At 42.8% G+C, this 27,959-nt stretch overlaps 1 protein-coding gene across 3 annotated transcripts in view; it reads right to left on the bottom strand.

The window, feature by feature from the left end:
• The window catches only part of SPTBN1 (spectrin beta, non-erythrocytic 1), a 137,557-nt gene that overhangs the window by 46,939 nt on the left and 62,659 nt on the right, over nt 1-27,959 (bottom strand). For all 3 annotated transcript variants that reach the window (XM_064446902.1, XM_064446901.1, XM_064446903.1), the window contains 3 exons: nt 7,977-8,128; nt 2,142-2,315; nt 775-866 (listed from right to left, as the gene is read on the bottom strand). In XM_064446902.1, the coding sequence (XP_064302972.1) occupies nt 775-866; nt 2,142-2,315; nt 7,977-8,128 (418 nt within the window). The remainder of the gene's footprint in view (nt 1-774; nt 867-2,141; nt 2,316-7,976; nt 8,129-27,959) is intronic.

Genomic DNA, 27,959 nt, shown 5'->3' on the forward strand with positions numbered 1-27,959 from the left:
CCTGCAAGTCTAAGACCTGTTCTTGATTTAGCTGCTGGCAAAGAATTATTTTCAGGTACTCAAAATATCAAGTTCAAGGGAAGAACAGGAACAGCTGGAGGAACAGAGTGGAGTAAAACCTGATGGCTGCAGGTGCCACAGGAGCAGTGATACATTAAGTTTTCCTTGAAATTGTCTGATCTCCCAGGGCATCTTCAAGGCCTGACCCTAGTCACTGTCACATACGACAGCCACCTCTGTGCCCCATGGGTATACAGATACAAAATTAATTTGTTTGGTGATCTGGGTATTTTGCAAGTCTCCAAAAATTTCAGGCTGCTCTCAAACCACTTCTATAAGAGCTCTTGGAAAGGGAAGATGAAGTACCATTAGAATAACGCTGAAGTGCCCCAAGTCATCACAGGGACATCCAAGTTTCATGGGGGAAACATACTGAATTTCTACAAATGGATATTTAATTATGCAAGAAGCTCAGTATCAGAGAGACAATTTGGAAATATTTCCATATATATGGCAAGAGGAAAAAGTTGGTAGCAAACATCTGAAGCATCATTATTTCTTCAGAATCGGGTGAAAAAGAGTCAGCATATTACTATATATTCATGGGTTGTCAGATTGGCATGTTTATCACACAGCATTAATATAATACGTTAGAATTTTCTGACTTGTAAACATCAATTCACTTCTCTTGTTTGCCCATTTAAGACTATTTCATGAAATATCAAATCAAAATGCTGTAAGAGCTTTAGATATAATCACTTAATCCGCACTCACCCAGCTGTCTTCATCTGGCACCACAACAGCAAAGCATCTTTAGCAGATTTCTTCTCCTTGTTGTCCTCAGTTTCAACACTGATATCTTGGATCTAAAATTAACACAAAAATTTTAAATATTTCTCTGAGAAAACATATTGTTTGCTTTTTTTGAAAAGATGAAAGGAATTATGTCAGAATTCAAGTAACACAGGAAATCTACGTTGACAGGCAGGGTGAAAGTAGGTGAATGCTTTTCCTCAATTAAGAGCATCCCTGTCAGAAGAAAGCTTCATCTGCCCTTATTTTACTGGAGGATTACACTTTGTTTAGCCCATTGACAAAACAGTTTAAACTTCATGAGAAAATTTATTTCCAGCTATCAAGACAAACCCTGCCCTACACAGGATTTATGGTTTCACCCTGTGAGGTGTCTCCTGCCAGATGCTGAGCACACCCAGCTCAGTGGAGCCCAGGGGGTGCAGCAAGTAGGGCTCCTCGTGAGGGGACCCACAGGCAAAAGCTAACCAGGAGTTTCATACGAGAAAATGGTTTTGGAACTTCAAGTTTGGAGGAAATAGTGTTTGTCCTTAGCAGCATCACAACCATAGAGTTGAGATTCTAGACTATTATCCAATTTTTAAAAGGATGAAAAAGATAAAGGGGGAAAAAAGGAAAACACTTTTTATTTCATACGGACAAATACATCTGATTTTATGGATATATTCACTGCTTTTTTTTAAAAAGAGTATTGTAGCTTCAGCCAAGTTCCACTGCTAATACTGAAAGTTAGGCAGACACTTTCACTTCAGGAAAACACTGAGCAACACCAAAATTAAGAGTACGTTAAGTTTAGTAAATATTTATTATACAAATTTATTATCCTTTCTGCAAAAGGACTTTCCAGCCTTTTTGAACAGAGGGCAAAGACCAACATGCAACTTGCTGGAAAACAAGAACTCTCAGCCTTTGGCTGGGACACTAAAACAATTCCTGCGGGCGCCCTTAACTCACTTCAGTGCAGTCAGCCATGTTAATCACCAGAAAGCTGAAGAGCAGCTGAGGGTAGCATTTCATCCTAGATCTACAAGACTGTATAAATCTATGACTGGAGCTTCATATTTATTAATAATTTAAAAATAAAACCCTATCACTCTCCACACAGGAAACTCCCATTGGCTGCCACTACAGATCAGCAGCAGCACAAAGACTAATTTATCCTCTCCCCACAGCTCCGGAGCACGTCCTGCCAGATGCTAAGCACTTCTCACCCCCATCAACTCAGAGAGTCTGGGAGCACTCCACTCTTAAAAAGCACAGTGAAGTATATTATGAACAAGTATGGAACACTCACACATGAATGTATCTATTTATGTATATGTCTTTACCTGGAATCTCAGGATAATAGTCCAAATAAGGCCAAGTGTCAGCCTGTGATTCCCATCCACAATATCATGAGATCCCATGTTTTCTAGGTGCACTCTTTGCTCTTTCAGGAACTGGAGGGCTTTATCAACATTCTCCAGGCAATGGATGCGCATCCTTCCCTTAGTTGGTTTAGGCTAAAAGGTAAAAAGGAGAAGAAAAACATGTATTACTGTAGGCAGAAGGGGGGAAAAAAAGTACTTGTTAACTCCTCAGTCCAGGCAGGTGAGTCACCATGTTGTCCACTCCCATCCAGCAATGCTGTACGCATTTATTCTTCAAATTCAGTGGACGAAACCCCTCCTTGCATCTTACAGCGCATTTTCACAAGGCTAATAGTAGCACATGTCAAACCTGTGGTGGAAACGCCAACGTCCTACACCTGAGCCGCACGCACTAGGAACCAATTTAATTTGCTTTTCAAAGTATTTTGCCTGCTTACTTCCTTCATTTTCTTCTGCCTAGTATACTCATTCACTAGCTAGAAGATAAACTATTTTGTTAGGTTCATGCCACACCTGTTACATTTTCCCAGAATGCTTTTTTTTTCTCCAGTACAACTTCTTCCACACTTAAAAAAAAAAAGATTCTGGAAAGATAAAAATATGAAACAAACTGGTAACTGACATACGCAGGCAATAGAGGGAATTACTAATAAGCACTCCAGCGAGTATCTGTAAGTACAGATACATGCTCTCCAAAAAGGAAGCTTGGATTTGGACTGTAAGCTACTCCTTGAGAAAGAAATGCTGTTGCTTTTTTTTTTTTTTTTTTTGGTCTGTTGGATAAATAGTAAGAAAATAACAGAGGAGATTTATTCCAAACAATTTCTTCAGAGGAAAAGAAAATAAAAACAATACCAAAAAAATTAGCCACACCAACGTAACACAACCTTCTGAAGGCTGAGCACAAATGAAAAAAGCCATGAACATAACAGCATATAGAGGTCTGCCATAAAACTGAATAAAATTAAAGCAACTTTGTTCTGCAGATAAGGATTACAGCCGAATAGCCTGTTCAGTGTTCACTGAGATGTCACCAAAGGTACTCAGCTAAACTACTAATTGACATAATTTCCTTGTTTTCTGCAGTGAACGTAATTAACTGGCCGTGGAAATATCTCAGGCAAAATCCTTGCGTCAGACTGCATTCAAGGGGAAGAGTTTCAGCCGGAGCCATATTACAGTCCCTAGAAACAGCAGCCTATATAACAGTGTGTCATAAAGATGAAACACTTGCTAGAAAGATGCCCTTCAGGACACATCAAGCCCCGAGGTCATTAGTTTCACTTCAGCTTTCAGTTAGCACGGTTCTCCTCCAGAGGCCAGGTAATGATGCAGAGAAAGTCAACCCATAAGTCCCAGCAAGGGCAAAAATTTCCAGGAACTGCCACTGCTTTGGGGTGTAAAAGTCCCTCCGAAGAGGCACAAATTGCACGTACACCCTATGCACATACACCCCAAATGCTGCCGATACAGGGTGAAGAGCCATAGCATAAGCAGGAGCAAGTTTTGGACACCTCAGCACAAGAAGGACACTGAGATGCTGGAGCGTGTCCAAACAAGGGCAATGAAGCTGGTGAAGGGTCTGGAAAACAAGTCTTATGAGGAGACGTTGAGGGAACTGGGGTTGTTTAGTCTGGAGAAGAGGAGGCTGAGGGGAGACCTTATCGCTCTCTACAACTACCTGCAAGGAGGCTGCAGTGAGGTGGGTGTTGGTCTCTTCTCCCAGGTCACTAGCAATGGAACGAGAGGAAACGGCTCCAAGCTGCATCAGGGGAGGTTTAGGTTGGATATTAGAAAAAATTTCTTCATTGAAGGAGTGGTCAGGCATTGGAACAGGCTGCCCAGAGAGGTGGTGGAGTCACCATCCCTGGAGGTATTCAAAAGACGTGTAGACATGGCACTTCAGGGCATGGTTTAGGAAGCGTGGGGGTGTTGGGTTGACAGTTGGATTTGACAGTCCTAGAGGTCTTTTCCAAATGTAATGATTCTATGATTGTAAGAGTGAGGTGACACAACTGGCTGAAACCAACAGAGATCCCTTGCCATCAGCAGGGAGTATCTGGGATCCATCCTTTTAGTGGTACCATCAGTCACCCAGGAGCGTGGTACGCTGGAGCACAGGTTTAATTTAATCTTGCAAAATACAGGCAGGAGTGCTGTTCCCAGGGCGGGAGAGGGAGCGCCCAGCTGCAGGGGAAGGCAGAGGCGAGACTGCACCCAGCAGCTGCCTGGCCCACAACTGGCTCCAGCCCACTGCCACACCTGAGTACCCGAGATCAGTTCATTCAAGGTGTGCTCAGTTTTATCCTGATGTTCCTGTGGCCATTTCTAAGCAGCAATGGCAGACCTGACTCTGTCGCCCTGCCTTAACGTGGCCCTTCTCACTTACCTAAGCAGTAACTGCACTGCCTCCCAAGCCTCAAGTCATTGGGCAGAAAATGGTTTCAAAAGCTCTTTTTCTGCTCTCAGAAGCTCAAACACCAAGGTGACCAAATTAATACCATTCACATTAGATGTTTTATTTAGTTCCTGAGGCCTCCTGAGCCCACCCACACCCTGTATGACAACATAGTCTCCGATTAAGAATCCGGGAAATATAACCTTCAGTGCTGGTAGGGTTTTTTTCTGCCATAAACACAATGCCACACAGTAAACCTGAACAGGGCACTGCTCCCTACAGAGCAGGAGAAGGCTGACATATTTTTCTAGTGCACCAGTACTGGGGTGTACTTTCTGGCTCAGAAATTCCTTATCAGGACTGTAACAACTTATTAGCAGTGTCATCTAGGGCTGCTCGAACTATGGCTTATTCATAGTCTGAGAAGGCACTCCAAATTTCTGCATGGATGAGAACAGTGCCACCTGGCCAAAAAAAATGGCGAGCACCCCGAGAAGACAGAAGGAGCAATTTTTCTGCCCCTCCGCACTGGCAGGCCATACAGTTTAACCTCCTGTTCTGCAACAAAAAGAGGAAGAGGCGTCTGAGTCCGGTTTGTACAAGGTGTGGCTGCGCTTGCCACACTCTCTTGCACAGCCTCAAGATGAGACTCAGTGAGACATGACTTTCACCAGGCTAACACAGATCCAGAAATTAACCAGAGGGAAGGAACGCATGCTGAATGCTTTATTGTATTTACCTAAACTCAGAGTCTTCCCACTCACGTTATCAGGAAAACGTTTTACATCAAAAATCCTCCCTTTTCCAACAGAAAACATGACAGAACTCACTACAGAGAAACTGCTTAAACAGTTTGACCTTTGAGCATCCAGGAATTGTACGGAATTTACTAATCTTTTATATAGTTATGGAAGAAACTGAGCTAAATGCTTAATTTCATGCTGAAAACAATTCTCAGCTTTATTTTTCTGTTTGGGAGAACTGATTAACTGTGTGAAAACAAAATTACAACTGTCTTTTCATACTGTCTGAATTCTTTTTCTCTTTGCTCAGTGAGACTATTGCATGCTATCATTTTCTCTCCAAATCCTGTGCTGTACACAGAGGACCTTATGTAGTAAGGCCTGGACTAAACACTAGGATGAAGATCAAGCTGAGCAAAGATGTAGATGTTGCCCTTATTGGATGCTCTCATTTTGAGTTTCTCCAACACACCTTCAAGGACGCTGGGTTTTCATCATAAAAAAATCACAACAGCTTTTGAAAAATGCAGGATTTGTGCAAATGAGGCTGGAGGTCTTTCTGAGGGCAAAGAACAGTCCCACTTCCCTGAGTAGTATCCTAAATACCAGACTCTGTTCCACAGGCGTACAGCTCCAGCTCCAGAATCTGAATCCCAGTTTTAAAAGTGAGAAAACAATTCCTGTTTGTTTCATTGCTTCAGTAAACACACCATATTAAAATAATCATCTAGGCTAGTTTCTGCATTTATTGCTTTCTTACCATTTGATGTTTCTTGTCTTGATTTTAAGGTTTCTGCATAAGATACTGCCTTTAGATTTCTGCTTAGGTGTCATGGGGATGTCAGAACTTAACCAATACCAGCTAAAATAAATTCCAAAAAGGCTGGAGAATGTCAGCAAGTGGATGCTACGTGCCGATCCTCCTGTAATATTTTTGGTGTGTGTAATTGTCTCAAGGTTTAGTGCATTGCGTTATCTGCATTTTTGTTTGCAGAGGAAGGTGTAGTGGAATGTACTGTTCAAACAGAGACTGCTGTCCTCCATCCTGAGATAACGAAGCTACAAAAAGAATTTGCGGTGGCGCTGGCAGCTGCCAATGCGATACACAAACGATGATGCAAGTGCATATCCAGCATTCTCACCGGGTGGCTCCTGCACCCTCCTCACCCAAGCAGCTGCGTAAGCTCTGTTTGCATTTTTCAAAACCTGGAGTGAAAAATGTAAATGAATCACGCAGCAAGAGTCACACAACTGGTCTGAGCTTCACCACTGCTATTTGACACTGAAAGTCAAATCTTGGCAGGCAGGTATGAAGATTTAAACAGAGGTCTGAATTTAAACAGTTGCTGTCTGAATCCTCCAGTGTTGGTCTCAGTTATTTCTGTATGAATAACATCTGCTGCCTACAGTGCAAACGTCAAACCCAATACCTCGAAATGAGTGATTTGGTATAGAGAGAAACATGTTTTCAGCAAACTGTACCTGACAAACAGAGATTAGTTACCTCCATCCACACAATGCCTATATCCACACAGGGTACTCCTATGCACATCAGAGCTTCCTTATCCTCACAGATCCATTTCAAAAGCTCCCTCTCTTGCCTTACTGTATAGGCACTACCCTGTGGGCCATATGTTCAACTCATTAACCAGAGTCTGAAGCCACAGAGCTTCCATTAATAGGAGTGCTTGATGACAAGCGATTACACAGTCACATCCTCATCTAGCCTTAGGTCTTAGCTAAAGACCCGTATTTCTTTGAAAAGATTGTTTTAAATTAGGTAGCTAAGAGTACAGCCATCATTTAAGGAACTGAAGGAAAAACTGATACCCAGCTATTTCCTGACACACAGTTTTCCTGTCATGCAGAGCATTTTTCACTACAGGGACTTTCTTACTCACCACTCCCTTGTGCTTCTATCAAGGGAAGGGACTCTCTCAGCACACCCAAATAAAGAATTTGCCCATTTATTTGAATTCATTTTAGATATTCCCCTGACCAAAGAAAATCCAAGCCTTACCCACCCTAGTAAAATTAAGTACACCTAGGAGCATTCCTGAGCAGCGGGGTACGATTAGCACCATGGCCAAAACCACTGCAATGCTTTCCAGGGTAGACGTGGCCCTCTCCAACCAACTGACCTCCACAATCCCCCAGCACACTCCAGGCGAGGGAGAAGGGATATTCCAGGTCTCGGGCCGGCAGGCAGCCTGTGCGCAGCCACCTGCATCCGGCAGCTGTGTCTGCTAGCACAGAAACAGGCCAGCTGGCCACAGTGCCAGGGAACGTCAGCACATCTAATTCACCGTTACCTAGAGGGTCTAAGGGGCTGGAGAACATTCAGTGCTCCATGCCTGTCAGACGCAGGAGCAGGGAGTATGCTGCTGGAAGCACTCAGCATCTCACCAGCGGGGACCCTTTGAAGGAGGCTTCCTTTAATCCCTACTGAAGCCAATAGGAAGATATTCCAGTGGTGTTTGGATACAGCTGAAGCAACAGACCTCTTCTTTTCTTCTTTAATACGTAAAAAGACATTTGCAGTGCTGAACCCTGTGGACTCAGTTTTGCTGTACTTCAGTTGAGCCAAGGATTCACCAAAATCCACCCAAAACCAAAACAAAAAACTTACAATGAATATTAATGAAGACTTACAAGTCTCTCTCCTGAAAGAACTTCCAGAAGTTTGATGAGCATCCTTCCATCGCGAAGGTCAGTGTACAAATCTGTGATTCTGCATGATACGCGTGCCAAGTGAGAATTAACCCACTTTGTGAAAGTCTTCTTCTGAACTGCCTCACGTTCATCTGTTAGGAAAACAACACAATGTTACTCAAAAGAAATCGCAGTTCGTGTACCTAGATGAAAATAGGAGGTTCAAACATGTCTAATATTAAATTAAAGGTATGGCTTGTCTTCTTAGCAGAATCATTGAAGAAATGGGGATTTTTCACTGAAAAATCCACCTTTCTTCCTATTTTATAATATTTTCTACAGTCAGTGGGAATTTTACTGAGTTACTCTCTACAGAATAAATTTGAACTATAGATTGCAGACCTACTTGCTGCTCAGTAAGCAGCTTTCTCAAGGTGTGAAGGGTCTGTTGTAGAGCTACAATATAAAAGCCACTTTGGACTCATCACTCTCCAGTAATTTGATCAAGAGTTATCCTCCACCACTGGAAAAATGGGCCAACTTCTGCTCTCAAATACACACATAAATCCACAACAGATCCCCTGAAATATCAGAAGTCACTTTGGTTTATGATAGGTACAAAAGAAAGCAGAGACCAAAGCTTCCCATTTACTTTTTTCTCTTCTCATTACAATATTTATTTGCAGATTCAATGTTTGTAACTGTATTTACACAATGTCAAGATGAACTTTTCTGTAACTGCGTGTTTGAAGTAGACTTGGATTTATTTAAAGCCATAGAAAAATAGGTTCTTTCCACCTTCCCTTCCCAGAGTCTTTCATAACTGTTTATACATGAAAACAGAGGTTATGAGAGCTCTCTGAATGCACAGGCTCACCACAGTCCACATTAATTCAGAAACTCCTAAACAGCTATCTGCCAAGCCGAGAACTATCAGACAGAAAATATTATACATCTTTGTGGTTAGATTCTTTTGCCAAGGGCTTTGGATGAAGCCCTTCCTTGTTAGCAAAAAAAGTAATTTCAATGGGCTGGGAACTACTACGGATGAAATTTGTCAAAACACAGGTGTTCAAACTTGGACTCCCAAGTCCATAATTAGAAATACAAATGAAAGTGGTCTGCTTTTCCAAGCAGCTGAGCATCTAAGCTTCCCATCAGACTCTTCAGAGTTGTTGGCATGTTCAGAAACAGGACACGAAGACTGGTAAAACCTAAACCCAAAGGTAACATGTCCAGCCCTGAAAACTCAGGGTACCTTGTTTGAAACGCTGAAAACATTAATGATTGTGCAGATCAACGCAGAGTTTAAACCTGATTACCCAGGTTGCTGTCCTTCGAAAGGAAGGACGTGCTCCCTTCCTGGGCAGCACAGCGTGGCGGGGGCACAATTCCAGCATGTTCATAACCAGTTACATCCTCCATACCCACAGGACCTTGGGGACAGCAGCAAAAACCTGTTCTTGGTGACAAGGAGTGATAAAGAAGCTGAGGCTGAAGAGGACAGAAAGTTGGGAAACAATAAGGGAAAAAAATCTATAGTAAGAAAATAAAGCATATAGTAGAATGGTGGTAAGGAGGAGGAATCTGACAAGGAGTGGGAGAGCACAGCAGCACTTCAGTGGCGGTTTGCCCAATTACATAAACTCCACCCCAAGATTTCAGTTCCTCCCATGTATTTCTGAGTTTAATCTTGCCACTCATGTGGTAGGATGCAACCAAAGCTAATGCACTGAAACTGTCCCAGTTGTAACAGCTTTTACCTATCTATAAGATGTGAAATTAAAAAACAGGGCTTGGAAAGATGTGTAAGGTGGGTTTTGTGGTAAAGCGTCAATATGCTTTTAATGAATTGACAGTTTGCATTACTCTTGTTTGTCCTCACTCTGTATGAAGCAGAGGATTGCTAAGATATAGGAAGTGAACAGGAAATCAGCAATAACCGTGGCTTGCTTTCCAGTGCACCAAGACGAGCCAACTGCAGTTTCTCAAAAGCAGCAGCCGGGGCCCCCCCGGCTGCCAAAACCTCTGCCCCCGGCCCTGCACCACCACCGCAAACACCACACGATGCATGTGCCCTTTACTGCCAGGACATCACCATGCACAGCAGAGCCCCGTGCTGCTGATATCATTAATAAGCACTGTGCGAACAGGAGAACGGCTAACTCATTAGCACAAACCTGGTTGCAGCAAGGCCATACTGGAAAAATAAATATTGCTGTTGTAGTCAAAAGCTTCAGCATCTGCTAACCATGTTGTGGTGTAACAACATAGCTTGTTCAATCTTGGATCAAAGAAGAAAAGACCCAATGCATCTGACTAGTGGAAATAGTTGTCTATCCAAGTAATGTTTTAAATATAGCATCTACTAACCTTAAATATATATTTTATGAACTGTTTATAGCAAGTTCCTGGGAATGCTGGATCTGCATATCTGCTTGTCCAGTAATCCATACTTTTAGTTGAAGTATTTTTTCAAATGAGTCACAGAAGAAAAACCTTGCAATAGTCGGTGCTTTTTAAGAAAATTCCAATAGAAAATACCACATCTCCCTTCACCAGCTTGAACAAGCCCCAAAACAGCTCAGCAAGTTTTTTTATTTAATCACCATAGTCTCTACACAGGAGCACAACATTCAGAGATCCCTGTTGTTACATTCATCCAAAGAGAAATATGGATGTACAGGATCCTAAAACTAAAGCTGGATACAGAAAATATTATGTAAAGCAAAAGAGCTATCAAATGTCATCATGAATCCATCCATTAAAAAAAAATCTTTGGTCAAAAGTTACGGGGTTAACAATCCTCCCAATTTGGGATTACGGTAAAAGTAATGGGTGGGAAAAGAACATCCATGTGGTTTTAATAAAAGAAGATGAGGGGTCAGAGCCTAATTTTGAACAGATTAAAAACATGACACGGGAAATACAGTGACATTCCAGTCAGGTTGTGAAAACGTTGGTGTCGTCGTATAAATTGATACTAGCTTAGGATCGTCTGTTGTTGAAAGCAAGTCATAGCAAGTCAACAGATCAGCCAGCTCCAGGCAGCCCTTTCAGGTGGGAGAAGACAGGTCCCTCCTGCGGACAGCGCCGATGCAGCCAAGGGGTCAGTCTCACAGAAAGTCTTCCCCACCCCAGCTCTACTGGTGGCCCTAAAAGAGGATGTGGAATTGCGTTCTTCAGGGAAAAAACCTGAGAAAGTTCCAGTGACTCTTATTCTTCTGTGTTTCCTCAGCATCCTTAAGCGCACGGAATTATCAGTGAAGGAGGGTGCAGGAACAGCCTACAGGCTCTCCCCATCTAGCTGGAGGCCCTCTGTGCTTTGGTAGCCGATGCTTGGTGCTGTTATGTGTGTTTTCTTTAGTACAGTTCAAACACAGTTGCTGCCTCTCCCTTTCTGCCTTCCCGTTTCCTCTGTCTGTCTCTCTGTGGTCCTTGATTTCCTGTTTACAGTGAGAGGTTGAAGGGCTCCGTTAGTTTTTCTGAGTCCTCACCTCCACACCCGTCCTGTGCTCGCTCTCACCTGATCCCCACCCATCCTCTGCACCACCATCCTCCTCCCCACTTGCCCTGCCAGATAAAAATAGGGTGAAAATCTCTACAGAGACCACAGCTGTGATGGTTTCAGCACTAACTCCACATGCTGAGCGTACTGTTCGCTCTTCACATGGGTCTGGGCAACTTCATTGCTGTAGCCTTTAACAGCTTTTAGTTTTCTTTCCATCTCTCCTCCCATCCTCTGATTCACAGCAAGAACAGCCAAAAGCAGTGAGAACCCTGGGTGCAGCCTCCAGCCCTGTGGGAAAACCCTGCGGCACCGCACAAGGGCCAGGCCCCCACCTGCTCACTGCCACCTTTTGGGGACAAGTGGCAACTTATCTCAGAAAAATGTCACCAGACAGACACAGCAGCTCTTTCAGTCTCTAATGGGCCGGTCACCCAGGAAGGCCACTCTTTATCGTGCACTTGGCACAGGCGGAACACAGCTCTCCAATTCCCCATTGACACTATTAGCGATAGAAACGCCAGAAGGGAGAAGGCGCAGCCATTCTTACCCCCGCATCGCTTAACTCCTGTCACGCTCCCACAATGTGGGAAAGCAAAACAAGCCCATTTGGAAAGTTGCGTGGCTGGGGCTGGTCATGTTAAAACCTCTCCTGGTTATTTCTACATGGTGTTTCACAATGACTGCAGGTTTTTGCAACGCTTTTACCAACCCTTTCAAACTGATAAACTGTATTTTTCTGCTCTGGGGCTTCACGTTGAAACATGCAGAGAATTAAAACCAATCAATTTTGGTTATAAGTTTCAGAGAAAGAAACATACATACAGAAAAGCGGTACTTACAGCTCTGACAGTTCGACTAAGCACACAGCTATCACTCTTACCATGCGGTGCTGCATAAAATGCTACACGCTAAGGGCCAGGTGCATCCATGAGTGATGACACCAGGGATTTAACATCAGCGAAGGGCCCTGAAGTGCTATTTCTGAATCTCATGTGATCGTTTTGACAAATGTCCTTCATACTTTCAAAACCACATTTTTAGATTTTGAAGATTTAATTAAAACTAGAGGATATGGGTGGAGCTCCAAGTGTCCTACAGCTTGTGAAAACATTTGTTTCCCAAGGGTAAAGAGAAATGCGCAACATGCAAAACATGCACAGCAGGAAAACGGAAGCTGCTCTAACAGCACTACTGATAACAGAGAATCCAACTTATCTTGAAGCAACACTGGGAAGGAAATTTCCTTTATGCGGAACCCCCCTCCCGACAATACTACTAGCAGACAGCAGCTTGCAAACCCCAGCTCTGTGATAGTAATAAATCAAGCACTGACTTTGTTTAGAAGTTTAGTAAATAAACTGGAGTTTGTATACTGAAATTGGCATAAACCAGAGCTGGATGGGATCACAAGCAGGCATCTAGCCCCTTCTCTGTTTGAGAAGAGTAATTTCTTCCTCTACTAATTGCATGAGAAAAAAAAAAAAAAAACACAACAAAATGTAGTTAACTTCGTGAAAGGCCAGAGCTGGGAGTGTCAGTCGCTGAATCCCCAGTGCGGGACAGCAGGACAGGGGTTGCATACACCATCCTCCCCCTGTCACACACTCAACTCCGCTGCGTGAACTCAATAGGGCTGTGCCAGAATAATGGGGAATTTGTCTTAACTGCCGTGGAAAATGCACGGCTGCAGGAGTCGTCTGAGAGAAACATGGGCCCCCCGTGACCCATTTGCTACTCCCACATGCCAGAAAGCGTTATCAGCCCCAGCCCCTTTGCATGACCGCAGTGCTAACTGCTCCTGTGGCAAAGGTTACCTGTGCGGCTGCTTGTTTTCTAAAAACGGCTTGAAGACAATCTGCGCCCTTCCATACCGGTCAAACCACATTTTCAACAAACTGACCTTGAATCCATTTCAAACTGAACAGCAAGTATGTTTGGCACACACTGCTGCCAGGCCAGCACAGGTAAGATGACTTTGAGCGTACAACAGCTACTGCCAGCCCCTTGACTGCAAAGGCCTCCGCGCCCGACCAGATAAACAGCAAAGGAGGTGCTCTCAGGGGAGCTGAAACCCTACTGAAGAAAACAGAAATTAGAGCACAAAAGGGAAGCTGAAAGGTGTCTAGGATTGCTGCAGGGCACTCAGTATGAGCACAGCCGCCTCGGGACAGCCCAGCCTTCAGAGGCACTGAAATCCTCCCTGCCAAGCTCTATATATTACAAATATTTGTGGATCCCTCCAATACCTCAAGCAAGGCGAACTAAGGATGAGCTTTAATCCCCAACTCCAAAAGCCGTCTCCTGCAGGTTTACATCTTTTTTGATTTCCGTGCCGAAAGTAATTTTTCTGGCTTAAAAGTTTTATTTTTTCACTATAGCAACAAACGCAGCCAGTGTGCACCCTACATGAAGCATCGCTAAGCATGCTGACTCAGAGATCAGCTGAGCGCTGCTCCAGGCAGACCCCTTCTGCTGGTATCCAGTATCCACAGCTCCCCAGAATGCCCAGATCATAATGTAGGTTAACCATGCTCATAGAAAACAGAGCTTCCTTTCACAGGACAACATTCCCATTACTGAAAGTTTTCAGGGTGCAGGATATCACTCTGTGTTTTCTCGTAGATGTGAGGATATGGAGTTAAATAGCCAGTAATATTCACAGTTTCATAAATTCCAGCTGTGCTTGAAAGCTTTTAAATTGAGAAAGATGCCCAAGAGAATGTCAGATCAGCTGCTGGGACTAGAATGTTGTGATCAGACAAGATTTTATCAGGAAACAACACGAATGTGTGTACTGCAACAATCTACACCATTTGTTATAGTAACAGAAGACCAATACTGAAGACAAAATAATTCTAATAGAGGTCTAACCTCTGTTGTTTCAGACAGGCCTGAGCACAGGCTGGTACAAAATAACTCCACTGTACCTGGCCCTGAGGCTGGTATGCAGAGCCCTCAGCAGATCTGACAGGACCAAGGAAGAGCTCCTTTGCTCTCCACCCCAGTAGCGTCTTGAGAAAAGAACAACGCTGGTGGCTCCTGGTCCTTAAATCTCCTGTCCAAACCAAGGGCTGCATACTCAGAGAAGCGCCAGGGACTACCAGCAGCCCTGGCCTGCGATCTGCACCGGGGAGGGAGGCCGAGGTCGGGTTTTGGGTGCTCCTGACAGCCTAGCAGGACTCCACCCTGGGGTGAGACTGCCTGCCGGTGGGGTTGTGTGGCAACACGAATCAGTCAACTGATGCAACACTAAATATAACCCAGAGGGGAAAAACACACTGCTGTCTATCTGTACCGGATCAGCTGAGGAAAGAAACATCTGCCTGGATAAACACTCATGAAATGATGGTCTTTTCACATGGTCCCAGTATGCACTGTATTAGTACGTGTGGCAATAAGAAGCCCAGAGAGAACAATGCATAAGCATGCACAGTCAGGCAGAGAGTCTAAATTAAAATACATTGGAATCGATCAACAGGGAAGAAAATGATAGAAGTTAGGAGATGGACTATTAGGTGTCTGTGCAGAAAAGGAAATAAAACTAGTTTCTCTTAACATTCAAGTGTCCTGCCACTGACTCCCCTTCTGTAGAAGGGCAATAAGACTGAACAGTGGATGCTGCTTTTCTCTAGCTGCAGGTAATGGGTCACGACTGAAAATAGGAGTTGAAGAAAATGGGGAAAAAACTAGTTCAACGTAGAAGACAGAAGTCCATAACACACACGTGCAGAGGCAAGCAACAACCCAGAATGAAACCTGCCGGAAGTCAAACTCACACACATCATCTACAGAGACCACGATACACATGGGTCCGATGCTTAGAAACAACAGGTGAACTTTAAAAAAATAAAGGCATCTCCTTCATTTTTAGTTCAATCTTGCAGACAGTTTAACACAGAGGAATGACTGCAGCTGAGGGTTTTGATGCAAGTAGGATGTATTTGTTATGGTTATTTTATGACACAAAGTAATCCGTGGTGTGAGTTCCCCATCAGAAATGGTGAGATTATGCCAAACCCTTTACATGCTCAGACATGACTTAGACAAGAACTTGAATGCAAATGTGAAAGATGACAAAGCAACGAGGTGATTTTGTTCACGCTGTGTTTAGCTGGTGATTTTCATTAGGAGCAAAATCCTTGCTGCTTTCCCGACTCTGCTACACAGAGACTATTGTTCAGAAGTCAGGGGTGTGTTCAGCAATCCATTCTCTTTTACTAGGAAGCTCCAGCCAGCTTCTAAATCCTATTAAATATCTACCCTTCTCTACTAAACATTACAGCATGTGACTACTTTCACTGCTGAAAATGCTCTGAAAAGAAAAAAGGGAAAGCTACATAATGAAGCATGTGGAAAAAACAATTCTGCTGCTTTCTCTCTTTGATGTCACTAAACCTCACTCACACAATAAAATGATGCACAGAACAATGTCCCGTAGCCAGCCAAGCACTACAGGGTGTGGAAGGGCAGGTCCCTTCACTGCCTTTATTTTTACGCAGAGTTTACGGCTTTTTGGTGTCAGCAATACAAAAATAAGTCTCCTGAAAGCCACTTTCAGACTCATGTAGAAGAATGATCACGTTCATCTGCAAAAAGTTGTTGTGAAGTCTCCCACAGCACATAAATGAAACAAAAGAGTCATCTGGGTTTAACAGATTAAACTGGTGGAAGAACTCCGCCTATTTTATTTTTTTTTAATTCAGAAGACAAAGAGGGCATATTTCAGCAGATTTAGAGAGAATATGTGCTCTGCTCTCCCTCCGTTGGTGCAAGCTATGGGAACTGCTTGTTTAACTTCAGGAAAATTGGAACACAAAAATGTGTTAAGTATCTCCCACATCACGACCAGCTCCCTGCCGTGGAAAACACCATGCCACACACAGCCTGTTTCATAAACATTAACCATTCAGGTTTGGTTTTTTCTGGTACTCTAGGATACCAGCTGACTTCTTGTTTTTCTGTATGAAATGCGAAGCAGCGACAGGAATGCAACCATTCTGGTAGATTATCAAAATGGTTTAACACTTTTCAGTGCTGCTCTTGGAAACACCTACACCCGTCGTCAGCTTTAAACACCATCATCTGCCCTGGTTTCAATATAATCACTCACATTACTGAAGTTCCTTATGAGAAAAACGTTCAAGAGGATGAAGGCCTGATCTCCCAAATGTGTTTGGAGAAAGATGTTACAAAACTGTTTTTACAGCAAAATAGCAAAAGTAGAGTTGAATAAAGGAATAACCTTACAGCCTAATGAGCGTGCAATATAGAGTTCAAACAGACCTCCTTTCAAAAACGGCATGAAAAATACCTCAGTGTTGTCAGCACTGAACATAAAGGACAGAAATGCCTTACGGCTGATTTGACTTTAGTGGTTTACACTTGTTGCCACTTTTTCCCTTTGCGTAAGAGACAAATCACTTCATTAAAAAGAGCCTGGAAAAAGCATCGGCCTGTCCCAGGACACTGACTATGAAATTCCCACAGAAGAACAATGAAAACCTGAGGTCACCGCACTATTTCAAGTACACACAATCTTATGGGGTCTTTGCAATTTCCTTTAAAAAACATTTTGAGCATAATGCAGGGAAGTGCCAGGAGTTTTGGGAGGGGGCAGTGCTGTTGTTTTCCAGGCTTGCCCAAACCACTGTCCGATTAGCTGTGTTCGCAAGGGTGAGCGCAAGGCTTGGCACAGGCAGAGAACATGCCAGGTACTGCACTATGTACGGTCCATCTCATTCCTTCCCGTGTTCAGCAAACCCAGCAGAATGAAAAAGTGATTCCTGTTGTTCTCTTTCCCTTTCAGCACTCTTCGCTCTTCTCTGCAGCTGCAGGTAATGCAACAGTTCTCACCCAAGACTACTGGCAATTTCTACAATCCAACTATGTGACCAGACTGGGATCCTCCTTATCTAGGTATTTGGAAATACGAAATTGTAACTGTTACCAGCGATGAGTCAGCAAGGGATGGGCAGCAGCACTCAGCAGTAACCGTGAAGACAGAAAAATGGATTCTGAAATCGATCTCTTAGAGAGCAAACCCAGGCACTGCAGACAGAAGCTTACAGTGGCATGGCACCACCCTGGAGGAAGGAGACCTGGTGGTCTCCTGGTGGTTGCAAGCCTGGATGTAGCCAAGTAAGGGCAATTCTGATGGGGTATCAAGAAGAAAGCTGTCACTGTCAGGGTGTTCAGACACCACAGATTCCCCCCCTGGCTGCAGGATCTCCAACCTTAGGGATATTCAGATCGCAACAGGACAAATCCCTAAGCAACCTGATCTAACCTTGAAGTTGACCCAGCTTTGAGCAGGTGTGCTGGACCAAATAAACTCCCCATCTAAACTATTCTGTGATTCTATGAATTTTAGCAAGCTTAAACAAGAATAGGCAGGAAGACTGAACTGCTAGTATTCCCATGGAATCCCATTGAGGGATTTCAGAGAGCTGTGGGACTTTTTCTTTCATCTGAGGCACAAGTTGAGACATCACATGGAGAGAAAAGTCGAAGCTGTGGTATGTTTTGACCATGCTTCTTTAAAAACTCATTGCAATCAGAATGAAGAATAGAAGAAATGCCAAACCTTTCTTGGCTTCATGTTTAAATCTAATTTCACTTTAATGACAGAAAAGCATGAATAGAAAATAAGTCTATGATGAATGCATTTAATCCTTTCAAAATATTAGATCTCAGTGCAAAGAGATATTATTATAATTAATTGCTGTTAAATTATAATTTTCATTATCACAGAAATATTTTAAGTGGAAGAACATGTATTTAAACAACCACTGCACTGATCAGGGATTAAAAATAGCTGAGTTCATAGCCTTTCTGAACAATGTATTTAGTTCATCCAGTTTCCATGGTCACACAATAATTTACTGTTGTTAGCTGCATGCTGTACTGCAGAGTCAGGTGCACTATGCTGCACTGACAGGTTGCTGAATAAAAGCAGTAACACCACAGGTAAGCCAGGCCATGCCTCAGCAAGCCTGAGCTCTAAGCTAAATCTAAAAGTTGAAAGCTGAATCAGTAACAGCAATAAAAATATTGTAGATTACAATAAATGTTACTTGTATAACTGAAGGAACCATGGTATTTATAACATGCAGTTATTTCTGAGAAGGGAGTTTTAAAAATGAATTAATTTTAATGAGATTTGAAACAAACTGCTAATAAGAAGCATTAGAGGAAAAATCCCTAATCTTCTCTGGCTCTAATCTGCAAAACCATCACGCAGGGCTCCAGCTGAAGTCCTGAAGTTGTTGTCTTTTGAGACTGGCAGAACGGATGCCTTCACCTGTTAGCTGCTTAAGAAAAGCTGCAGAAAACTGAACCACAATGTAAACTTTAATACACACACCCCCCTATCAGTCACTCTGTATATTGAAGTACTTTTTTACAAAATCCATGTGGTAATTAAAAAAAAATCATAACAACAACTTTATTTCCATGCTGTACCTGCTTTCTTGGGACTTCTGAGGTACTAACAAGTTGCACATACATTCTAATTCCTCCCCTCAAAATTTTCCTGCTGGTCTGTTTGATTCCAATCCAAAGTTCATTTACTGATCTGCTTTTGTGGGACAGTGTGCCATGTTTAGGCAAAACCATTTTAGCCTTTGGAGTTATGCAAGGAGGGGGGGGAAGATACCTCTCCAGCACAGCATTTCCCGTCCATGTAATAACTTTCAAAGCAGTACCAGAAAAAAAGCCCTTTGAAACTCTTGAAGATCTGAGATTTAAAAGGTGACGTAAATTTGAAGGAATTAGGTGGTTAAAATTATACTTTGAACTCCTTAAATATGTATCTTCATCCAGAAACATCACCTGTTTTTCTAGTCTTAAAAGTGGACTTGTCAGTTGTACAGATTGTGTAATGCACTGACTATGCAAACTGAAAAGCTCTCCATGGGTACAAAGGTGCGGCTTCTGCTGAAGTTATCCATGAGAGCTCCCAATAATTTACCTTCACCCACTTTCGTTCATTTTTAAGGACACTGAGAAAATTAAGTGCCAAACATCATCAGCTCAGCATAATCAATGTAAGAAGCATCCAAACGCTCCTCAAAGTAATTTCACTGATGCCTCCTTGATCACATTGCACGTGGACTCTGCATTCTGGGCTTTCCCCTCCCTCAAAATCTGAAACAGTGATGATTGTTTTTAAAAAAAAAAAAAAACAAAACAAAAAAACAGACTATGAAATATGGCAATTAATAAAGGAAACAGCACAAGAACTTCTGAAAGCTGTCTGATTAATGCTCCCAATTGCCTGTTAATGTAATATTAACGTCATTAAAAATAATTCCAGTATTGGTTAAGCACAGAATTATTGTACATTTGCCTTACATACATGAACAGGCTCTTTGAACTAACACCATTTGCATGCTTAAACCCACCTTGCACACCTTCACAGCCCAATCACACAGATACACATGTGTACGCAGGCATGAAAATGCATTTATGACATCTTACGCAGATTGCGCATGCCTTCTTTGTGTGTCCCCAAAACCTGAGACATGACAAACTCAGTGATTTTCAGGTCTTAACTTATGAGAACATTTCAGCCTAACTCAAACACACAAGATGTTTATGCCTAAGTAAATCTCTGTGAATACACTTCTGAATATGAAGTCCACAGTGAGCTGCAGCTGGGAATGTTTTTAAACCTGGCAACAGGAGCTACACCAGAAGGGAGAGCTGACTTGTGTAGCACAGAAAACAGAAGGTGTTCTGGCATTAGATAGTTCAAAAATGTACACTTGAAAACTGCTAGGAACTGGCTGGGATCGGCCATGCTCACAGATGCTGGAGGAGAGCTAAAGGACAGCCCTACACGCAGCCCACTGCAACAGGTACTGCGGAGATCACAGTACCTTGCCCAGTCATTTCAGTCATCGAGGAAAAATGGGCTGAAAAAGTCCCTTTTCAGCTGCTCTTTTGGTTTGCATTGCTACAAGCAGCAGGTGCTGGTGCCAGCCCTGCCATACCCAGCCTAGAGAGAGCAGCTCTTCTGGAGCCACGGCAGAACTACGTTCCATCCCTATGGAGGACACCGCTGCCAGGACGCGCTGCACAGCTAAAAATTTTACATATCAGGAGTCCTTAAGTGTTGTCTGTTCTCCAGGACAACTTACAGCTGCTTTTATTCAGGAAAAAAAAGAAAAAAAAACATATCTGCAGTGAGGAACCGGCTGGAACACGGCTGGCCCCAGGCACAGAGGAGACATAAGCATCTTTCAAGTGGCACAGATCATCACTACCATCAATGTGCTGGCAAATACCAGTGCAATTCGCCTGTAAAAATGCTACAGCAAATAAGGATTTACATCATGGCGATTTTATAATATACCCTATCAGGCATCATTATGAAGATATTTTGGGGGAGAGACAGAGAGGGAAGGGCTTAATAATATGTGAGCAGCAGCAGATTTAAGGAAAAAATGTGCCATAACTTCCACATCTTGCTCTGTGAACTCCTTCTTTAAGGACTTAGGCAATAGCTATGAACAGCCACATCCAGATGCAACCAGCACATAATCTGCTATTAGAAGCTGATGGATTATCAGTGCACCTGTGGAAGCAACCGTGGCCAGACATCACCTAGGGAACAGCCAGGAAATTGCCAACAGACATTGCCAATTTTCTAAATCAACTTCCTCGAGTGAGAAACGAAACAGACTTTCCTGTTACCAGTTGAGGCCACGAGGATGAAACGCAACTCATATCCCACAGGGTGACGAAGCCTGTGATGACGCAAAGAGGGAACAGGGTGCAACTCACCCCTTAGAAAACAAATACAGCTCCCACAGCCATAGCTAAAATAGTTCCTGATACCCTTTACTTCTCCTTTGGGCTTCAGGTTAGAGCCTTGATCCAATTAGACTTCATCCACTTAAATGAAGAACTGACACGTACCCCGTGGCTTCTGTCAGCGCCTCCAGCCCCAGCGTGCAGGGCCACAGCACAGCCCCCTTGGCACAGCGGGCGAGAGCGGGCGCACCCACCTGCGCTGCGGGTGCAGATGCTGCTGTCCCAAGGAATTACTTTTCTTTAAACAACTTGAGACCCTTAGCATTAAAGGTAGGGTTAACCCCAATTATGGAACTCCCCAACGCACAGGAATAACAGAAAGGTCAGAAGTCCAGAAAACAACCAACATATGACGTTTCCAGACACCTCCCCTATTTATTCAGAGCCTTACTTAACTGCCATTCCATAATGGCTATTACTCATGTTAAATCACAATCAAAGTACAGTCACTTATGCAATTTCAGAGCAGCCTCTCATATTGCCAGACAACCTGGAAAAGCTGAAAAAAAGGAACACACACTGAAAAAATCAGGCCTTGCACTACCACAGTAGGTCTAGTCTCCCTGAAAATAATTGTGGAAATATACTAAACTTGTTGCAGAATTAATTAGTACCCAAAGGAAACCATAGCTGACTACAGATGAGACAACCATGTTTTCACTTTCCTTTTTTCCTGGAACCAAATCATAATCAGATCATGTTTTTAAAAACTGGAAACACTGCCTGGACAAAGTAAAAACTGGACTCATGGGGTTTTTGGAAGGGGAAAGGCTGAACCCAGCATATGGTATCAGTGTGGAGAAGCTGAAACCAAAGAGGAGCCGTTACTTGAGAAGAATGAAGGAGCAGGCCTGAATTTGAGAGACAAAATCCCACAAGCGAGTCCCTCAGCACAGTACCCTTACACAGCTTCATTGCCTTTAATGGGGCTGCCTTGGTTTAGATTGTCTGAGAATCGTGCTCAGCATATTGGCTGATTTTCTGAAGTTTGCCAAGCCATTAAACTTACGTACCTTTATTAACCATAGGGTTTTTTTCAATGAAAAGTCTGGGTTGCCAGCATTTACTTTGTTCAGATAAACTCTTGAATCTCTTTGTAACAATGCTTTGTTTTGTTTCACCTTTGTGGGCATAAGGCCACCCCTTGCTTGTGATTAGAGTGCAGTGGCAATACAGATCATTTTTGTACCGTGCCACCACGCTTTCTTCACCATCTCTTTGGTACGTAATTCTCTGGCCATTCTATCTGAAAACTCAGTTCTCATAGAACTAAATCAGACAACAAAACTTTAGAGAAACCACCCCCAAAACAATCCTCAGAAACATACACCTGGCCATTTTGACAATATCCAAGGCAGAGATGTTTGCAGTTTCTGCAAGGGACAACAAATATGATTCCTGTGCAATGCCATTTGGGATAATACTTTTTCTGTTTGATAACATAGTAAGTACTCAAAACCTGCAAATGAGAAATCATATTTATGACCTCCTGCCCCCTCCAACAACCTTAACAGAGTTTTACTAAAATCAGCGCAGGAGCGGGCATTCTACCCATTACCTGTCAAACAGAAAACTGACCCTGTCCAGTGTGCGTTTGTCATGTACATGTAACAGGGCCTGTGCTTTCAAGAGTTCCAGCTCCTATTTTTTATGAACAAACCAAACTTGACTGAACAGGGAATTATCAGCATTTCCACTTATCTCGTGAAAAGGCCACTCGGTAATGCCAGATTTTTCACAAGACCTTTGAAAAGCCACAGACGTGGCCCCTAGACTATGCCACAGTCACTGCCTGCATGTCTGCCTAACTGTACTGTTCCCCTCAAAAACTGAAGGGCCTTTTTCTTTAAGCTTCTTTCTAAGTGAAACAGTGGAGCATTCAGCACGGCTACGAGACTGGTTAATATTAGTTTGGCTACAGTAGTTCTCTTTCAACAAAGGAGGCTCTCAGCCTGGGACACCCTCGTTCTAGCAGCAAGTGTACAAGGTCTTTTGTGTTAATGTGGGCTCTCCCGGCCATCGTGACCTTAGACTCCACATCAAAAGTCACAAGCATGAGTGGGCACCATCCCTCTTGTCCTTTCTCCTCTGAAAGAAATGCAAGGATTCAGCTATATGCGTTCTTAGGAGCAGCAAGCAATTTTAGGCTTGCATGCCCTCCTTAATTACATCCAGGCTATCACAGAGAACAGCAGGGCCAGAATTACTTTGTGTGCTAACTATGTTCAGTATGTAAATTAAATGACATGTTTAAAGCCGAGTTAAGAGTAAGGCCCTCCTCCCCAAACACCCCTGCTCCCATCACGGGGTGGGGAGCACCCATGTTATCCTCTGCTTCTGTTTGCCAGGCCACTGCCACTGTCTTCTTGTACTGAATTTCAGAGCTGCTGAATGCAGAGCGAGCTGTGAGCTCCTTACTTCCTCCACAAATGACCCTTAACTCCGAAAGGCCTAATTTTGAGCTGGGAGGGGAGTTGTTTGTCTAATACCAATTAAATAACCTTCATCTCTGGAGTTGTTGCATCACTTGAACGATGGCACTGGGGAAAGGACCATTATCTGCCAGCCCCAGATATAAGCTTCCAAATGGAATTCCAGATTTTATTTCTTGTGGGAAGAGGAAAGCAGATTCTAAACCACCTTATTTATTTTCTTCTATCTCCTTCACCTCAGCTTTTAAAGGTAACGGAGACTAATTCCCTGTATTTGGCTTACCAGTTTTCCCTAACCTGTCTATTCAATCAAGATAATTAATTTTCTCATAAAGAAAAAATGTGTCATTATCTTACCCTGCTACTTAATAGATGATACTTAATGCTTCTCAACTCAGCTTAAACAGGAACAAAAAGACCTTCAGAACTGTTCATAATCAAATACCCTTTCAATTCAAATTCACAAAATTTAGACTCCGAGCAGAAGGGGTGCACCTACCAAACCCCGTGTTCTGTGCTGGGATATCACAGCAGAGTAGTTTAGTACAGGGAAGAGGAAATGGGGATTTTGTGAATCACACTGCAAGTCTGTAATTTGCTTTTCTTCACCATTTCTCCTTAGCTTAGGTAGCCAGAGCATGCACCCAACAGAAAACAGAAAGATGGAAAGAAACGAAGAAGAAAAAGGAGGAAATCACAAACCAGATTTGAGAAGGAACTCAGGAATGAAAGCCTACCATTGTTCTGGCTTTTTATCACCACTTTCATCTCTGTCCGTAGTCTTTTTTTATTGCCCCACTTTCCACAGAACTTAATGGCAAAACCCACAATCAATTTGAATAGGGCTCTTGGATAGGAAAAATATTTGGAATAGGAGCCTGCACTCCGACGTGGTTACAACATGCCCACAAAACATTGGGACGGTGGAGGCATTTAGCTTATTTGAGACACCCAATGCAGAAACACAAAAGGGCCAGTCCCTGCGCTAGCACAAGCGGCTGTATTTCCAGATTTGCAGAGCTACGGGGATTTACACCAGTTAAGGACACCATACAAATCATTCTACTGTTCTAACTTTGGCTACAAATCACCCCCAGGGTATTCAAAATACCTTACTGTCCCATGTGAAAATATCTGCTTACAAGCTTTGCTTACTCCACAATTTCAGGGCTGCAAGAAGAGCCACACCAGAATTGCCTTTTTTTCAACAAAACTATGCTCCAGATCCTAGGAGTTTTCTGTTTGTTTTAAAATTAAGTTTCTTATACACACACTTGAAAAACAAATATTACAAACATAATCTAAATAGAAACTGAAGAGAACGGACTACAAGAAACCCGAGGCAACAGCTCAGAGTTGTGAATTTTCACAGTTATTTCAGTGAGGAGCCAAATCCAATTTAAATGTTTACTTTTTCAACTGTATCAACACTGACCATATTAGCAGAAATACCTTACCCTGTGCTCTTTTAACTTGCTTTCTGTATCTTCAGTATCTGGTTTCTGTATCTTCTGTATCTGGTTATCCCATAACCAGAAAAGGTAAATTTCTGGGGATTTTGAAGACAAAAAATATTTCAGAGCTTTTTGAAAGAGAAAGCAGGAATTTGGGCCAAAACGTTGTCTTCGGTAGCTATGGGATTATCAAAATCTGGTTTATTTCTCTAACAATGAGAAATTTCTTAGTCCTCATTTACTCTTGACCCATGATAACAGTTTATCTAGCAGTAAAGATGGAGTTGCCATACTGCCCTGAATAGCCCTTTAAAACAGGGAGAATACAAAATAATGCTAGACTTTATGTCTCAGTTCATTCTGAAAGAAAGTCTTTCACAAGAACTTTCTGTTAAGTTTTCCTCAAAACCTCATATTTAATTTTGTGGGTGGGTTGTTGTTTGTTTTTAATAACAGGATTGGGAGAGAATGGGAGTGAAGGGCTTGAAAGCTTTTTTTTTAAGCCCCTGGATGTTTTTGAAGCTTATCCTTCACAGGCAAAACTATTCCAGAACCTTCTGCAAAATCTTCCATAGGTTTGCTGTACATCAGCTAGGCAAAAATTTAAGATGCATGGATGCAAAGTTAGACAGTTTATGTGTAATAAAATTAACAAACAACACGCATGCTCACTGAAACATGGTTTCTACTTCTAACTGTACTCACCTCATCAATCCCTGTCTGAAGGAAGGGCATGAAACAGATTCCCCGTCCCCCTCTGCAATTTTTAGGACTAGGAATAAACAACAGCGTCTGCGTGTCATTCCACAGTTTTTACAATGCCATTGTAGGCTTTTACCTCTGGAAAGGGCAGAAGCAATAAGGCAGCTCTGAGCAGACTTGTCTCACTGAGATTCTCTGCATTAGTTCTGTGCTACAAGGGGACGCGCAGAGTTTCAATTCGACCAGTTAGTTTTGAGAGTAGATAAATACAAGTCCTAGCAAGCAATTTGCTACAGATGTCTGTTTTAACAAAGAACCTGGACATATTAGTTAGAAGACTTACCAGGTCATTTCCTCCAAGTTAAATCCCTAAATTATACACTCAATTAGTCGGCAAGATCGCTTTTAACCTGCACATTTGAAATATTTCTAGACAGAGAAGACTTTCACCAATATTCAGTTACCACCTTTGTTTCAAATGGCTAAAATGCCCTAAAACTGAGTCTAGGATTCAGATAGTTTGCAGGAATCTTTACACTGAAAAGAATAAGGGCCCAGCTATCACAGAAATACACAATCAAAACACTTTGTTTGCAATGACTTAAAAATCCTCTGCAAACCTGACAGGCCTTCCAGCCGTTTAGCTTGAGCTCATGTGTTCACCAAAAGCAGAAGGCTGAAGTATGCTGTGACACAGGCAGGCTTGGGAACGGCTGCAGGCAACAGAAAATCAAGGAAAATTTGCCACAGGAATATGAATATATCTGTGACTTCAGTGGATCTGAGAGGGTGGAAAAAGAAAAAAATCCATGTAAACCAGACACATTTTGTCTGGAATGAAATTCAGCCTTCCCACATTTCACCTTTAAGAGAAATTACCATGACAAGAAATGCCAGTGACCAATTTGGTAGACAAAGTAGGATGTCCTTCAGTTCACTAATCACTGCCTGTAGCTATGCAGGTCACTGCTCGCAAGAGACTGAAATCCTTTAAAAGGTAAATCTTGCAACAAGGAAGACAGCTGTTGAAACTGTCTTTTCAAAGGACACCCCCATAACTTCAGAGGATCCTGGGCGTAGCAGAAGATCTCGCTGCCCTAGCGCAGGACAGTACTTCAGCAATCCCTGCAAACTTGTCAGTTTGTAGTAGGAGCTCCCTGTTTATCCTTGGGCATCAGCAGAGATTTGGGGATAAGATTTTCTTGCAGGAAGAACTGTGGGGAAGCCCTGCTTCAGAATAGAGAAAGCTTTCCTGCTGTTCTGCGGCCTGCAGTCTATGCACATGGATCCCTATATTATCGAAGACGGTTACCATTGACCACTTAAAAATAGAAACTGCGTCTCTCATTTTATGCCAAACTAGAACCCAGACCAAACCTACTTGGGCCAGTGCAGATCAAAGGATTACTCAGCCAAGGAGGTGCCCTGATGATGGGCACTGCTATCAGAGCAAGGTTTTTGCCCCAGACACCCCAGATACTCATACAAATGCATTTTGTTTTCTGGTGCAAGTAGTGCTGTGTAGCCACAGTCAGCCTTTCATCCCCATGAAACAGAGTTTAGAATTGATCTAAAGCGGCTTAAACACTTCTGATGGGAAAGACAGCTCCTACAGGCTTACTCCGGTGGTTGCTACATTAGGTGTCAAGTTTTTCAAACCATACATTTTCTAACATGGCTCAAAAGTAGTAATGAAATCAAGGCACTTCCACCCAGGCAGCCTGGTCACCAAAACACGTCAGGCTCCCACTACATACGCACAGTTTCCAATCTGAGACACAACATTTAAAAAAAAAAACACCATAAAAAAATAACAAAACAAAATGGAAATGTAACACACAGCAGGGTCTATCACAGGGCTCCTTTGAAAGCCGGCTTTCCTCTGGGGATTTATCAGGAGCACAAATCTAGCTCACCCCCATCCCCCAGGATTTTACGATTGTAATCACCACTGGAAATTTCACACCTAGGGCATAGCCTCAGAGCCGAGACCCAGCTTTCTAATTACACTGCGGGAGCTGGTGAAATCACCAAGCTAATAAACACCAGATACGTTAATAAATACCTC

Source organism: Phalacrocorax carbo, chromosome 3 (assembly GCF_963921805.1).
Source record: "Phalacrocorax carbo chromosome 3, bPhaCar2.1, whole genome shotgun sequence".
Lineage (NCBI taxonomy): Eukaryota > Metazoa > Chordata > Aves > Suliformes > Phalacrocoracidae > Phalacrocorax > Phalacrocorax carbo.